The sequence below is a fragment of the Phascolarctos cinereus genome, unplaced genomic scaffold (genome assembly GCF_003287225.1).
Source record: "Phascolarctos cinereus isolate Bilbo 61053 unplaced genomic scaffold, phaCin_HiC Scaffold_9;HRSCAF=440, whole genome shotgun sequence".
NCBI lineage: Eukaryota > Metazoa > Chordata > Mammalia > Diprotodontia > Phascolarctidae > Phascolarctos > Phascolarctos cinereus.
This window is the reverse complement of record NW_027556402.1, coordinates 215,942,572-215,959,571: the sequence shown is the minus strand read 5'-3', so window position 1 is coordinate 215,959,571 and position 17,000 is coordinate 215,942,572. Positions and strand designations below refer to the sequence as shown.

The window sequence follows — 17,000 nt, the reverse complement described above, 5'->3', positions numbered from 1 at the left end:
ATTGAGCTGTTTTCCATTCTCCTCTCTGGAGGAGTCAGGCCAAAATAAAGGAGCGCTTTCCAAACGACTCTCTCTTGAGCTCAAACAGATCAGGGTTCATCCCATCTTCTCCCTCAGGGCAGAAGAGACAGCCTTGAGGTGTGAGCACTTGAGACTGATGCTCTTAGAGGCAGACCACAGAGGTCTCAGAGCTGGGACTTGTCCAGTGCTCCCAGAAATCCAGGCATAACGCCAAACAAGTGCCACCAATCCAGTTTTAAACACTGGAGAAAAGCAGCTCCTGATGTCCAATTAGAGAAATTCGCTTCTTCCATGAGTTGCCATCCTCCACGGTGAAGACTGAGATCTTCAAGGCATACAGTCTAAGCTGGGCGATGACTTACCACTCACCTTGAGTCAATGCTAGGTTGGGCAATTCTCTGTTGTATAAACAACCCCCCCTCCCAATGGCTGTTTGATGAGTTAACTGAATTAATAGGGACCTCTCTCCCCATCATGGGAAAAGGACAGAGTCCTCAGGTCAGTGGAGTAGTCCTCATGAAGAGGTGGCCAACAAGTCCAGAGAAGCAGGTTCACTGGGCTGGTCAAGTGGATGCAGGGGAGGAAGGCTGGGTACCAAGCATTGGCCACACAAGACTGCCTTAGGATTAAAATATTGGGACACTTAAGGGCAAAGACAGTGGGCTTTGACAATGCCACATTAAACTGGCTCTCTGGAATTGTGTTCCTTAACAAAGAAGGATCATAGACCATAGATGTAGAGATGGCAGGGACCCCAGAGGCCATCTAATCCAACCCCCATCATTTTTACAGAGGAAACTGAGTCTGGGAAGATTAAAGGAATTGCCCAAGAGGTTCAGATTTCTACAATCTGACTCCTCTTGCCCAGCCTCAGGATTCGATGTCTGTGAATCAAGTTGAGGGTTCCAAGAAGGAACATATGCTCTTCATTATAGGTTTGGCCAAGGCTGATGACTAGGAAGGAGGGTGTTTATTTCCAGAACCTTGGAATCCTGGGTGAAAGGGTCTAGTGCAGTAACACAGACAAGCTGGCTGCCAGAAGTTTACTGAGCACTAGACCCTAGTTCCCATGTAGCATGTTTCTCTCTCTCTCTCTAATTCCCCAGAGTTGAGGCAAGTTCAGGTCACTGAAGAATCAGCTCATTCCATAGACTCTCTCCGCGAAGAAGTAAGGATAGAGTACTCAGTGAGGTCCTCAGATCCAGACCACTTAGGACTAAACGAGGTCATTTATCATGCTAAATCAGCACCTGCTTTAAAATGTTTACCTAGTTCACACAAACAGCCTCGGGCTCTATTTCTTTTCAGTTGTTGGGCCATTTTCTCCTTTTTTGGAGGGGGGGGAGTGAGGAAGGGAGGGTCTAGACTGGGCTGTGATTTAATCTGTGGGGAACTCCTGCTCTAGAAACTCATTCTCCAGTCATGGGGTGGCAACTGAATCCATCACTTGAGAGTCTCTCAAGCAACAGCAGTTGAATTCACTGCTCCTGATCGTACAACTAGCATTAGCAATAAAAATTACTGATAATAACTAACAACATAAAATATTAAAATAATAACAATATATTTTTGTCTGGGATGGGGGGGCACTAGAGATATTCATCAGAAGGTGAGAACACTTTAAGATTTACAAAAGGCTTTACATATGTTATCTCATCTAATCTTCCCAACAGTACTAAGAAATTGGCGGTTTTATTATCTCTTCTTTATAGATGAGGAAACTGAGGCTGGGAGAATTTAAATGACTTGCACAGCATCATGCAACTGGGGTCTAAGGTGGGATTCAACCTCAGGTCTTCCTCCAATGCTCTACCCATCACACCAAACCGGCTCTCCATGATGATGCCATAATGCCGTCTGCCAGCTTCCCTGCACATATAATATCTGCAGAGCTCAAGACTGAAGGGAGAAACAAGGCTTCCAGCAAAGGGATGCCCAGCAGGCACAGCAATCCTGAAGGCCACCTGAACTCAGAAATGCCTCCACTCTGTCCCTAGAGACATAAGACAGACTACATCAGAAATGCATTTTAGCTAGGTGGTCATGACCCACCATCCATCTGAGATTTTCTTTCTTGGTCTGCGTCCCAAGGATTTTCCTCTACAGTCTAAGAGGAGGCCAGTGCCACTGGAATAGAACAACAGAATATGCCAACAGGTGATTTGAGTCCAATCCTAGAAGCCTAGAAAGGGGAGACCCCAGCTAGCAGGCCAGGGCTACAATCAGGTCTTGCATCTCCCAACATAAGCATCTTCTCTCAGCACCTCAAGCCTTCACTCTGTCAGCATCACCAGCTTCACAGAACCCTTGTCTGCTGCCAAACTCACTCTAAATGAAGTCTGATTTCCCCACAGACACCCACACCCACACACACAAAGAAGCCTTCTGCCCCTCTTCTGCCTCCATGAACTCAATGGGGTCCCAGGAGTGAGGCAGGCCCCAGGAGTCATCCACCTGCACTGAGGCACTTCTTTAATACGGCAACACCAATTCCTACTATGCCTACTAGGAACTTAGTCCCCACCTAGCAGTCTATTTTCCCTTTACAATTCCCTTTTGCATTTGCAGAGCTACCTTTCACCTCCTCCATACTATCTTGGGTTATAGGTAAATTCCTCCCAATGCCTCTATCTTTCCATATGCAGGTAGCTTCCCGAGATTGAGTCTTCATTTTGTCCAGGCATTTGTTAGAAGCTGCAATACCACATATTGCCAGCAGATGTCATCACATGGTCCACATAACCAATGTTTTAATTCTTACATTTGAAACTGGTTTCTGCAAAAGACATGGTGTCCTATTCTGCCAACAGCATAACTTTAAAATTAAGTACGTTGAGTTCCTTTAGAACACCGGATGTCTTTTTAAACCATGCAACACAAAGGGAATAAATAATTCAAATGGATGTGAGGAGGAGGGGAAAGGAAAGGACAGGGGGAAAGCAGCCACGCGCTCCACACAGAGCCATCTTTTCTTATGTGCACTTGTCACCAAGTCAACACACAATGATAACATGACAAACCCGGGTGCAGCCAGAGGAGCACAAATGCAGGTAAACGAGGGCTATACCTGGCTGGGGTCTGGCTGAAAGAACTTTTGCTTAGCGTCCATCTTTGGAGGAGGCCTAGGCTTTCCAGTAGCGCCTGGCACAAAGGACTACGGTGAAACAGAGGCAAGGTCAGACTGGGCATCTCTAGGGCTTGGGAAAAAACTATAGGTAGAGTTGAAGGGCTGGGAATCCCCCCCAACAGCACCCCCCCAACCCCCCATCCAGCAGCTCATTGGCAACCCTGAGATGATAAAGGGATCAGCCAAAAAGTGACCCAGGGGCCACGGAGCTGAGTGTTTTTGTGATTAGGAGAGAGGGGCCCAGAGCAGTAACAGAGCAACCCCTGGACTGGGGTCAGAGGAGCTGGGTTCCAAACCCAGTCCTGCTTACCTACTACCATGGGCTCTGTCCAGCTCTGAAGGTGATGAGCTGATGACTTTTGTTCTAAGAAACCTGGTATGAATGGCCAAGGGGATGCAGACATTGGAAAATATTCCAAGAGGGCATGGGGTGTTGTGCTGATCTAAACACAGCCCTCCCCCCTGCCCCTTCTTGAATCTATTGCAGACTCTGATCCCGAGTATTCCTCTAAAAAAGTTTTTCACAAAATATACCTAATAATGCACTCGTGGGCAAAGGCATACAGGTCTGTTGTTTTAAGCGTGGCCTTACCATGTTAAATAGATCAAAAAGGCCTTTAATTGCTAGGTATGAAGCTGGTAAAGTGAGGATCATCAGAGGGTTGGGGTTCTTCATTACTTTGAGAAGAGCAGAGTGGAAGATTTATTTTTGATTGAGGGGGAGGTTTCCCCCATATTTTCTGCTGGCACAACAAGGGTATATGTATAAAAAAGCCTGGGGTGGCTGGGGGGTGGGGTGGGGGCAACATGATCCCAAGATACAAATGGGCCAGGCTGGGGACTTTTCAGATTCCAAATCTTGGATTATTCCCTAGGCCCACAGCTGATGCTTTTTGTCTCTTTTGCTCATGTTCCCAGCCTTTCTTGGGTGTGTCCTCCTTTAAGGAAAAAAAAAAGTTCATTCTGAGAAGAAGCCTCAGAAGTAATAAAAGAAATTGGATGGGATGAATGCATGATCCATGAAACCAAGAGGGCCCAAAGTAAAGGCCACTGACAGAGCTGTTTGCTAAGAACAGCATGGTGCCAAGCCCATTACCTGGGAGGATCAGCCACACCCCAGTAAGCAGCTTCTGGGCCACCATTCCCTGCCCTCTGGGTTTGCTAAATGAGTGAACCCCAGGTATCTGTGGACAGAGCCTAACTGCCAGCACCCATCCAGATGGCGGGCCTGGAGACAGACAAGCTGAAGGAGGACAGGCAGGGGGCAGTCCCTGTCCCTCTAACCCTGGCCATGGTACCGGAGCCCTTGGGAAAGTCCTCACCCAAGGCCTTTGATCAGAGAGGGAGGTGACCAAAGCAGGCCCTAACTTGGGCACAGCTCTCAGGGTCAAGGGCAGGATGGAAGGAAGAGCTGGGGAAGGTGATTGGGTTGCTAGGTTGCTATACTTTCTCCTGGCTAGTGGAGGGCTAGGCAGGAAAGGGGGCCTCTTCTTGCTTCAGGATGGCAGGCCGGCTACAGAGATACAGGCTTCAGGGCAATCATCTACATCCCTAGCGCTTGAGCCCAACTGAGAGGCATCTAGAATCAGTGCTCCAAGAGGGAATGAATGCCCCATCTCAGGGTCCCTGGCCACCTAAAACAGACTGTATTGGAAAATGTATTATAGGTATTATAAATATCAGCCATCTATATGAGATCCTATTTTGGGGTCTGGGTTCCAAGGTCTGTCTTTCCCTAAAGGCTACTCCAGTGTCACTGGGTTCCAAGGTCTGTCTTTCCCTAAAGGCTACTCCAGTGTCACTGGAACAGAACCACAAAATGTCAGAGCAGGCGATCAAGGCTTGACCTCCTCCTTCTGCAGAGGAGGTGCACAGAAGGGACATGGATAGTCCCTAAGGTCACACAGCAGGGTCAGGTTTCCTTCTATTTCCTTTCAACAGATGTTCAACTTTTCCACCAATGGGGTTTGAAATCAAATGCATTGCCCATCCTCTCCTGCCCCAGGAGAAGCGATCCATCTTGGTTTGATCCTTGGGTGAGGAGGGCCCTGGAGCCTCAGAGCAATCACCAAGTGAGAAACAGCTACTTCCCCTGCTTCTTCCTGGGGGTGGCTCACCAGGACTTAACCCCAGTGTGCTAAAGCAAATGCATTTACAGACCTCCTGAGTCTTATCCTGATTATCCAAGTGGATGGTGGAGAGACATAAGATAGATAATCCTAAACAGTGATTAAACCCATCCCATGATTTTTAATCTATGTATTACATACATATACATACACGTATATGGTTCAGGGCTACATCATATGGCTTGCAGGGCACTGGACTTTTCTTTCCAGAATTGTTTGTTTATAATCATTTCTCTGTTCCAGTTGTTTGTTAATCTAATGTGTTCATATTTCCCAAAAGCCTGGGGAAAAGAGGCCCCCCTTAATTACACAGGAACTGCACCCTCATAATTCACCTAGCTGGAGAGATGAGAACGTCTAACATCTCACTGCTATGCAGACGGGCAGCACCTCTAGACCATTCCACACCTGAAAGGAAAGGTATGTTCTCTTTATAGATACAGTTCTCCAGGAGTCTGCTTCACTGCCTGGCCTGCTCCCTTCCTGCCAGAGGCCATCCAGATGGCTGAGGCTATGGAGACATGACAGGGTCTGCCTTGCATTTCTATTGCTATTTCTCTCTCTCTCTCTCTCTCTCTCTCTCTCTCTCTCTCTCTCTCTCTCTCTCTCTCTCTCTCTCTCTCTCTCTCTTTCCCTTCCTTCCTTCCTTCCTTCCTTCCTTCCTTCCTTCCTTCCTTCCTTCCTTCCTTCCTTCCTTCCTTCCTTCCTTCCTTCCTCCCTCCCTCCCTCCTTCCCTCCCTCACTGCAGATGGGTATGATATAGAAACTGAGCCTTGCTCAGAGAGGGGGCTCTGTCAGTATCCTTTCTGGCTGTGGCACACTCAGAGCTGGTCCTGAGAAAGGAGGAGTAAGAGGAAGAAAACCAAGGAGTGGTTAAATAAGCTTCTGTCTTCTTCAGGGTCTAGGAAGGACCTTCAGAGAACACCCCCAGCATCACTCTCAGCAGGGTCCAACCAGAAAAGGAGAAACTTGAATCCAGGGCCCACATTGTTGTTGTTGTAGTATACTTATTCAGTCATGTCTGACTCTTCTTGACCCCATTTGGAGTTTTCTTGTCGGAGATACTGGAGTAGTTTGCCATTTCCTTCTCCAGCTCATTTTATAGATGAGGAAACTGAGGCAGACAGAGTGAAGTGACTTGCCCAGGGTCATACAGCTAGTTAGTCTCTGAGGCTGGATTTGAACTCAGCTCTTCCTGACTCCAGGTCTGGCACCCTATCCACTGTACCACTTAGCTGCCAACAATAACAACTCACTCCAAAAGACCTCACACCAAATGGGGTCCAAATGGGCAGAGGGCTGCTGCAAAGTGATGCTCTGTGAGAGCAAAGCAGAGGCCAGAAGGTATTGCCACAGGTTGCCCCCTTCACATAGGATGAATTTCCTACTTCCTGGCTCTGATTCATCATCAAAGTAGAGGATCTCAGTCGGTCACCATTGATTAACTCTTCCAGTCTGGGTTCCTAAGAGTTAACTCTAGATTGGATTATCACAGTCAGAGGCAACCATGTAGCTTCAAGGCTGATGAGTATCAAAATCCCACTGGATACCCTTTTATCCCCTGGTAAAGAATTCAGTTTGCAGGCCCCCATTTTCAAAAGCTTGGCACACAACCTGCATTTTGCAACGGTGTCAACACTTATCACATTTATTTATGTGAGAGCAAATGGACAAACAGATGCCTGAGATCCTAGGGGATACCTTTATTCTTTAATTATTTATCATCTACTTAACCAGTGCTAGCAACACTGTTCTCTACGTTTTTCATCCTAACTAGATTGGGTTTTGCTACATGGTTCCCATCTATGCATAGAAATAAGACTATAAATCCATGATGCCTTTGACTGCTATGAAAAATATTATACATATACATATATAATTTATATATCGTATATAACATGTATTTATATATAGAATGTATATAAAATATATACACATATACATATTGCATTAAGGACATTTTCCCCTTTAGCAAGGCCCCCAAGACTGTTGGACCTATACATCAGCATGCTCAGAGCACAGGAGAGAATTGAATTACAATTGACTACCTTTCTGTCAGAGGAGGAAGAGTCAACAGATGAGGAAAAGGAAGCATCGGTTGAGTCACGAGATGGAAGACAAGAGGAAGAGAGGGGGTAGGAGTGAGAAAGGCCTTTGGTGAGTAGTTTATTCTGCACAGGATAGAAATAGGAAAAATTGTTATCCCAGAGGAAATTCACGTCCTTCCATGTTACAATGAATGAAGCAGGCACGTGACTATAGCATTGTAGAGTGAGAGAAGCTGTTTTTATTTTTTTCACGTTTCTCAGGACAAGATGGGACCTTCACCCTAAGAATCCAAACGGCCCCATCTGGCTCTCATTTAGATGGCAGGGGGCTGTGTTGGGGTCAAACCATCTCCACTCCCCCATAATAAAAAACAACACAAAAGAGCTTGAGTGGAACCAAACATCAGTTACTTTCTCAGTCAACAGGCTGATTAACAGTGGGAAGACCATCTCTGTGGCTGCCCTCTTGAGACTTGCTTCCAAAACTCGGTGCAACAGCCCAGCTTAAGCACCACCGTGAAGACCTCATGCACCCATCCCACCTCCAATGACCTTGTCTTTATGTTGTATGTATTTTTACATGTATCGATGTGCACGTGCGATCTCCCAGAAAGAATGTGAATTCCCTGAAGGCCGGGAATGATTCACTATAGTGGTGCCTGGCACATTGCTGGCATGTAATAAATGGCAGCTGAATTAAATTTATTGGTGTCAAACAAGTCAGGGTCCCGGGCCCATCCATGGAAAAAAAAAGAGAAATAGATCCATTGTGAAGGCAAATGCAGGACTCTGGGAAAGGAGCTTACACTGGGCCTTGTTACATCCTGGAGACCTGTTTGTTTGTTTGCAAATAGCCTTTCCCTTCTCCTGAATTCATTAAGGGTAAGCCTGCAAATTTCCAGATTTTTCCAAGGCTGATAGCTTTCCCCTTTGGACAGTACTGCATTTTTCCATTCTAATGCAAAATGATCTAGCTCCCAAGTGCCAAATAATGCCCAGTGCCCACAGAGAGGGATTGATGAATTGTGTTTGATCCAGCATGCTCTGATGGGAGAGAGAGGGAGAGAGCCCAGAGCCCAGCTAGCTATCCATCTGTTGCCCTGGGCTTCTGGAATCTAGGCTCCTTGGGCCCCAGTCAATCATGCAATAGTTACCTGGGGGAAGTCCTCACTTGCAAACATGGAGGCAAGGTGAGCAGCTTTCTCTTTAATATTCTTTTTGTGAAACTCCCTGTTGGCTAAGTTTTGAGCCCTCTTCTGCAGGTGAAAAAGAGAGAGAGACAGGCACAGACAGTGGGAGAGACAGATGGAAACAGAGAAAGAAAGAGAGAGACAGAGAGACACAGAGAGCCAGAGAGAGAGAGAAAGAGAGAGAGAGAGAGAGAGAGAGAGAGAGAGAGAGAGAGAGAGAGAGAGAGAGAGAGAGAAAGAGAGAAACAGATACAAACAGGCAGGCAGGCAAAGAGAGACAGATGGACAGACAGACAGACATTGGCAGAGACAGATGGAAAGACAGCAAAAGAGATAGAGCCAGACAGCACCAGACAGGCAGGCAGGAGGAGAGAGAGACAGGCAGAGACAGACAGACAAACACAGAGGGAGGGAGAGAGAGAGGCAGGAAGAGAGACAGAGAGACAGAGAGAGAGACACAGAGGCAGAGAGACAGTGACAGAGATACAGAGAAACAGAAACAGGGAGAGAGAGAGAAAGAGAGAAAGACAGAGAGAGGTGGGGCAGAGAGCCAGACAGGCAGACACAAATGGGCAGAAAGACAGGCCAAAGAGAGAGAGACAGAGAAGCTTTAGTTAAGAATAGGATAAAGGCCAGGGAAACAGTAGTGCTAGAATGTTTGCACAGAATTGCTCATAGAAATATCAAGGCATGAAGATTAAGGGAAGGAACTTCTTTGTATAAGGAGATGGCACATTTAACCATGGGCTCTGAGGGTTAAAGGGCAGTTAACATCAGAGCAAAGAAGGAAGAGGAAGGGAAGTGGGAGTGGGGTCCATTTTTCACCTGGTGAATCTTTTCCTCCACGTGCTGCAGGCGCCTGAGTGTCCCAATGAGAGCAAACGCCCCAGGACAGTCAGATGGCAGAGGAGCCAGGCTTCCTGAGTGGAAGGGCTGCAGGTCCGACTTGGCTCGAGCTCTCAAAGGCCTGATTAGGCTGTCGCTAGCAGGAGAAGCTGCCTTTGACTCCCTGAGCACCTGCTCAGTCATAGCTAGCATCTGAAACTAGGAAACAGGGAAACTGGGCAAGGGCCTTCCCCTCCACACAGTGTTTCCTTACATTTCCATGTATGTGTATATGTGCACACACACACACATACATGCACACACATGCACAAAGGAGTCATGAGGAAGGGAGGGTGCTACTAACTTCTGGCACCTGAGGCAGATATGGCCAAAAGTACCAGCCACACCGCAGAAAATGGCGGCCTTCTCTTTTCTGCAACAATCAGAAGAAAGCTCTTCTCATGGGCAACTGTATAAAACCAACAACCCAAACCCGTATAATCTGCTCCAGACAAAATGCTAGAAGGCATAGATCATAGGAACACAGACCTAAAAGGGTCAGGGATCTTAGAAGGCCTTCATTTTGTAGCTGAGAAAACTGAGGCCCAGGGACAATGGGAAGAAGGCTGGTTCTGGAGTCAGAGAGCATAGGGTCCAACCTCCCACTGATGCTAACTACTTTTCTGGTCCACCCTGGGCTTCGGCTTCTTCATTTGTAAAATGAGGAGTTTAGGTTAATAATAACTGATATTTGTAAAGGACTCTGCCGCTGTTGCCGAGTTGTTTCAGTCTGACTCTTCGCGACCCCATTTGGGATTTTCTTGGAAAAGGTACTGGAGTGGTTTGCCATTTCCTTCTCCAGCTCATTTTACAGATGAGGAAACTGAGGCAAACAGGATGAAGTGACTTGCCTAGGGTCACACAGCTAGTAAGTGTCTGAGGCCAGATTTGAACTCAGGAAGATGAGTCTTCCTGATTCCAGGCCTAGTACTCTATCCACTCTGTCACCTTTCCATAAAAAGGGTCTTAGAAAAAAAAAGTCATTATTAAACCACACTCGCCTTTCATGGAAAATCTAAGACATCTCACTAAAATCATGCAAATGATTCCCACCAGGAAAAACAGGATTTACACACACACACACACACACACACACACACACACACACACAATTGCTAATACTGTTATTATGGGTGAGTAGAAAGGCGGAGCCTTCTGAACAAAGCTTGTTAAGGGCATCGCAGAATCCAAGAAGACACATGGACTCTCTGGCTGGGTGTCCCCCACCACCCAACCCAAAGTTGTCAGAGATGCTCGGCATTGCACTGACATACCATTGCCACAGGGAAAGCACTATTGACAACCGTCACATAGCCTGACTGCTACGAGGCCTCCTTCCTACCCTACTTGGTTCCTCTTCAGAGGAACAGGAGAGGAATCACTGAACTAACCCTATCGGCTCACAAGTATTTCCTTCTTCCGGGATGCACATTCAGAGCTGCAAATCTCTAGTCTTTGAAAAAATATCTGCCGCAAGGTAATTGAGTAAAATAATCAAATTCAGTGGTTTCTTTTTTCCTTAACAAGTACACAGTAGTTGTTTAATAAATACGTGATAATTGAAAAATTATCAAGCTAGTGGATAAAGATGTTTGCTGCACATCCAAGTGTACCCTTGTGATATTAGTAATGACGAGATGGGGATGGGGTGGGGATTACCCTGGAAGGCCCACAGTTTCCTCCCTTCTAAAATGAAATATCAGCATTGCCAGGTGAGAAGTGAGAATGAAGATGAAACCCTACCTGCCTTTTGAGAGGAGGTGATGGGCTGGGTGTAGGGTCCTTTGGCTTAGCAAAGCGAAGGCTAACAGGAGGGCCAGTGGGAGAGTGTAGGACAGGCTTACCTAGGCCAGAAAGAGCTTGCGCCTTGGAGAAGAAAGTTGAGTTGAGAAGAGCAACCGTAGGAAACATGAAAATAAAAGGTAAGTCAGACTGAAAGACACTGGGAGACAGGAAACAAAGAGAAGATAAGGGTTGGACAGGGCAGAACTGTTGGCCTAAAACATTAGTGCAACCAAGGAGCTTCAGCCCATCCAGAAAACATGTGCAACACAGCCTTCCCCCCAGAAACACACAGCCAAGGTATCTCTCAGGCATTGCAGCTTCTTCCTCTCAGATATTATGGGAATTCCAGTGTGGGCAGGAAAGGGGAGGGAAGGGATTCTGCCAGATCCCATGCAGGGGCTGGGTGGAGGAGAGGAGCCAGGGGGCCTTTCAGGAGCAGTAGGAATTGTCCCCCTTGTCATGGTCACTTGCCCATCTCTATGATGCAGAAATGGGGTCTCCATACTGCCTACTGTGAGCCCATCCATGTGAGCTCCCCACTGCCCAGCAACGTCAAAGGCTCCCACCCAGGCCAAAAGAAAGAACTCTCTGGAATGGCACAGACTGGTTGGTGCCCTTAGCAAAGGTCCATTTAACTCCGAGGTCACTAATGGTGTCCAGAGCTCAGCCGTCTGGTATCCACTCATCCTCCTGAACATCCTGACCTGGACTTCAGTTGAGCTTTTTGGCTTAGGCCAGCCAGCCTGTGCTATCCCCCCAGGATAACCAAAAGCCCCATCCTGGGAACATGCGGTGACCAGGAGGACAGCCTAAATAATAACAACTAACATTTATATAGCACTCACTGTGTGTCAGGCACTGTGTGCTAATCATTACACAAATATTCTCCCATTTGATACTCACAGCAACCCCAGCACGTGGGTGTTAGTATTATCCCCCTATTCCTCATTTACAGATGAGGAAACTAAGGCAAACTTTAGTTAAGTGTCATACAGTTAATAAATAGGGTAGAATTTGAACTCAGGTCCTTCTCAGCATGGGTCTTTCTGAAATGCATCAATTGGAATCACGCAAGGGACAGTTCTAAGCAAAACCCCCAATCCATGAGCCTGGGGCCAAAAGGAACAAAGGTCAGGCCTAAAATAAATTAGGTTATGGGCCTTGTTTTTTCTAAAGACTGGTTCTGTGATATCACTGGTGTAAGGAGAAGATGCCCTCTCCCAAGGTGCACTGGCACCTGCTGTGCTAGCTTTGGTCTGATATTGCTGCCAGGGAGACAGGGTCACGTAGTCAATAGGTGGCAGAGGCAAAAAGTGACTCTGGGTCTTCCTGGTTCCAGGAGCAGTTCTCTAGCTACAGCACTGCCACTCTGGGTTGGGAAACTTTGATAAATCAAACTGAAATATGAACTGGAGCTCTTGCCTTGGGGCATAACATGGGGCTATTGCCTTACCAGATACTTACCTGGTCTGCTAATATGTTGGGAGTGTAGAGGTTGAGGGTGGTGGCAAGGAATGTAGGAAATGTTTTAGAGGTGGGTCAACAATCTGGTAGATCAATAAGGTTTTTAGAGCTTCAAAACAGATGGTGCTGGGCTTGGGATGGGAGTTTTTCACCAGTACTAAGACAGATCCCTTCCTCGCCACTGCCCCAGGCTGCCAAGTACACACAAGGACAAGGATGCATGCGTGTGTGTGTCAACACACACACACACACACACACACACACACACACACACACACACACAGTGCACCACTTAAGCCAGGATCCTCAAGCACACCGGAAGCCTGTCATAAGTCATGTGCTTCTGCTACCTCCCGGTAGGGTAAGGGACACCCAGAAGACACAGTCCTTGACCACGTCACTCACCTGTCTCAAAAGAGAAGGATTCCGAGTATTCTCTTCAAATTTGGCCAGCAGCTGATTGGCCATGGACTTCACTTTATTTTGATTCGTGCCTTCCTTTCCGATGCCATAGTCTCTAAATGAGCTAGTGCTGCGGCTAGAAAAGCTTGATGACTGTAAGGGTGAAAATGGGGGGAGGGAGGCATTATCACATTTTGGAGCCCAGGGAGATGCTCAAAGACCCCCCAAAGCACCAGATAGAGAAACAAGGCTCTGTCAGCAAGCCCGAGTTTGGAGTTGGGTTCCCCTCCATGACCCATAGTAACAATAATAAGGACAGCTCATTTCATCTAGGGCTAACAAAGGGGAATCTCTCCAGCTGAACCCAAATGTAGGGGCGTTAATGTGGCCCCATCAGCATGCTGCATCCTGACTAACAGTTTTCTGGTCCTTTTTCTTAGAAAAGAAAATGGCAGTAAATAGGTGAGAAGGGAACATTATTCAGGGAAAGGACAACTCCAAAATAATAAAGGAGGGGGGAGGTTTACAATGGAATATGTTATTTAATTTTTTTTAAGGCCTAGGAGAAAGAAAATTTGGAAGTATAGTAACTCTGATATGTTAAACTAGAAAAAGTCAGGAGGTCACTTTCTAATCCAAATTTGGATTCAGTTCAGTGGGATGTCCAAGAATCTGGAACGATTGAGGCAAAGGAGTCCAGTGGAAAGAGGACTAGCTATGGAGTAAGAAGAACAAGATTTATATCCCACTTCTCATACTTATTGTATTCTTATGAGATTGGGCAAATTGCTTAACCTTTCTGAGTGTAGAACTAGGTAGCTTCCAACTGTAGAGCTATGTTCTCTGATCCTATCTGGGCCTCAGTTTACTTATTTGTAAAACGGATGGATTGGATTAGATGACCTCTGAGGTTCCTTCCAACTGTGGACCCATGAGCCTATCATTGCTAATTCATCCTTGAAACAGAGTCCTGGAACTCTGCAGTCAAGGGTCACCAAGGGAAAAGATGGGTGGGTAAATGGTGGGCCGGTATCCCACTGCATCTTAGCAGTTGGCTCCCCATTGGGGGAAAAGGAGATTCCTTTGGGCCTTTTTCCCAGGCTAGTTTTGGTGTTTCACAGAAGTACTGAAAATACTAACCTCTTCCAAATTGTCTATGCCTTTCCGTCGTCGCTTATTCATGTCATTTTCTTCTGTGTGGTTCTCTACCTGGAATGTTAAAAAAAACCATATACTTGGTTCAGATCCCGTCAAAGTATTTCTAAAGAATTTGAAAAAAACATTCCTGGAAAGAAGGGCCCGGGACTCCCCTAAATGTGGGCTGATTAGGCCTCTCAGAACAATTGTAGGACTGCTCCAATCAGTATCCAGGAAGATTCTCTTTCTAGAAACAAGCAACAGCATTGGCTTATGTTGCTGCATCTCCAAAAGCCTTTGTCTCAGACCCAAGGCTTATGTTGGTTTGGCTTTCATAACACTCATTGTATATTCACTAGCAACAAAATCACAGACTTCATGACCCTACTATCTGAACAACTTAAGAATCTGAATTAGTTATCTGAATAACTTAGGATGGCCGCAAGCAGTTCCAAGTTGCACTGAGATCTCTCATCTTCAGTTTGTCAGCCTCTCTTGGGTGCCCTGAGCCAGAATCTGAGAGATGGAAGGACTTAGAATCTGAAGGCAAAACTTCAATACTCTCATTATCACAGCTACCTAGAAACTACTTCTGATCAGTTTACAAAGATACATTTGATCATCACTTCAAAAATAATAATGAAAATGAATTAAAAAAAAGTCTCCAGGGCATTCTTTGCTTAAGATGAGCATATTGCTAGGATACACTATAGAACACAATTTCCAGGAAAATAAAAATTGAGCACCACATTGGTACTTGTTTCTGAGAAGAAAAAAAGGAAAGGGATTTACAAAAATATGCTACCATTCACCTTAGATATTGACTCAGACTCCCCAGCAGGAATACCATGCCTAATGTGCTTCTTTGATTAACTGAACACAAATAGGGAAAGGATAGTTCCAGAAGAATGTTGGAGAGAGGAGTGGATGGGAGAAAGGGGATGGATGTGTCGTGGGAAGGTGTCATCAGGCCGAGGGAGGACGTCACCTATCAGAATGCTAAAGCATGGGGACTGGTCGCCAAGGGGGGTATTTAGATGTAGTAGTGCTAAATCTGGAGACCTGCATTCAACTTTTGCCTGAGAAGCAGCCTGGTATAGTGGAAAGAAGAGTGGAGGAGGAACTGGAAGACCTGGCCTTTAACACATACTGAGTGACCTCAGGTGAGTCACTTAACCTCCCCTGGGTCCTCAGTTTCCTCATCTGCAAAAATGAGGCATATGGATTAGGTAGCCTCTGAGCGTCTCTTCCAGATCTAGATCTAAGTTCCTAAAGTTGCCGATCTCTCCAAGGGCAGGTTACCCCTCTGAGCCTCAGGCAACTCCCTAGGTGGGTTTCGATAGAGGGAGCTGAGGAACATGCAGACCTTTTGTGGGCTCAGTGTTATGAAAAGGAACCATGAAATGGAGGTATATCTGAAAGGCTATTAACCACCCTACTCTACTATTGCCCCATAGAAAGCTTGCTTCTGCCAAATTCAGGCACATACTCTGTCCAGCAATATTCCATTTCAGATTATTTCCCCATCTGTGGACCAACAGCTGGCATGCCCATTCCACATATCAAAACTGACCTTATACTACTGATCAAAGCCCCAATGTAGGAGGCCGGGCTGGAAAGCATGGATGCACACTCCTTTACCATGCATGACTCTGTGGCCTAAACACTTCTGATCCCCATTGTGTGTTTAGCATCCTCCTTTTTAACAGTTAGGAAATGGCGCAATCATTCATTTATAATCACCCAACAATGTGACCCCTCTACTCTCTGGAACAGCACAAAAATGCTAGGTCAAACAGCCCTGCTTCCAGCCTTACGGTTTTCTCCATTTATAATAAATCATCATGTTGGGAAGGGAAATTATTTCAACCCTAGCATCTGGGCCAATACCAAGAGAAACAGATGATCTTATACCCAAGTCCCCATCTCCTAGACCCTGGCTAGCTCAGCCAACCAGCCCCCTTGCTTGTCAGCACCTTTGGGGCAGGATACCTGAGGACTAAGCTAGGACACAACGTCCCACCAGGCAGACGTTGGCACAGATTTTGTTTGCTCGGTTTCCAGCATGGATTTGGCTTTTACTCAAAGAACTGTACATTGCATTTTTCAGCACAGGCAGCACCAGACTCCAGAGTCAGGAAGACCTGAGTTTCAATCCTGCCTCCTCAGATGAGGCCCTTACTGGGTGGGAGACCTTGGGCAGGTCACCTAAACTCTGTTGGCCTTTATTTCCTCACCTTTAAGACGAAGATGCATAGCACCCACCCCACAGGGCTGTTGGGGAAAGCCTCTTCCTTCCTACCTTTCTGGTCTTCTTACACCCAACTCCCCACATACTTTGTGAGCGTGGTTCACTGTTCCTCATTAAAGATTCTCCATCTTCCTGCCCTGGGCTTTTTCACCAGCTATCCCCTGTACCCATAATCCTCTCCCTCCACATCTCTGCCTTTTGGCTTCTTTCAAGTCCCAGCTAAAATCCCACCTTCTGCAAGAAGCTTTTGATGATTCCTCCTCAAAGCTAGTGCCTTCTCTCTAAGACTCTCTCTCTTTTATTTGGTCCATGGTTTGTTTGGACATGGATGTTTGCGTGTTGCTTCCCCCATCAGACTGAGCTCCCTGAGAGCAAAGGCTGTTTTTCACATTTCTTCCCATCTCCAGTGTTAAGGGTAAAGGTGCTCACTGAATACTGGCTGACTTGCCTTGATAAATGAGATAATGCATGTAAAGAGCTTTGCAAATCAAGGAATCCCAAGAGGTCATCTCATCCAATCCACTTATTTTACAGATGAAATGACCTGCCCCAAAATACACA

At 46.4% G+C, this 17,000-nt stretch overlaps 1 protein-coding gene across 1 annotated transcript in view; it reads right to left on the bottom strand.

Moving 5' to 3' along the window:
* The window catches only part of MICAL2 (microtubule associated monooxygenase, calponin and LIM domain containing 2), a 268,887-nt gene that overhangs the window by 123,204 nt on the left and 128,683 nt on the right, over positions 1–17,000 (bottom strand). The window contains 7 exon segments of the mRNA XM_078148458.1: positions 3,089–3,175; positions 7,326–7,448; positions 8,480–8,581; positions 9,341–9,559; positions 11,144–11,266; positions 13,055–13,204; positions 14,192–14,260. Of these exon segments, the coding sequence (XP_078004584.1) occupies positions 3,089–3,175; positions 7,326–7,448; positions 8,480–8,581; positions 9,341–9,559; positions 11,144–11,266; positions 13,055–13,204; positions 14,192–14,260 (873 nt within the window).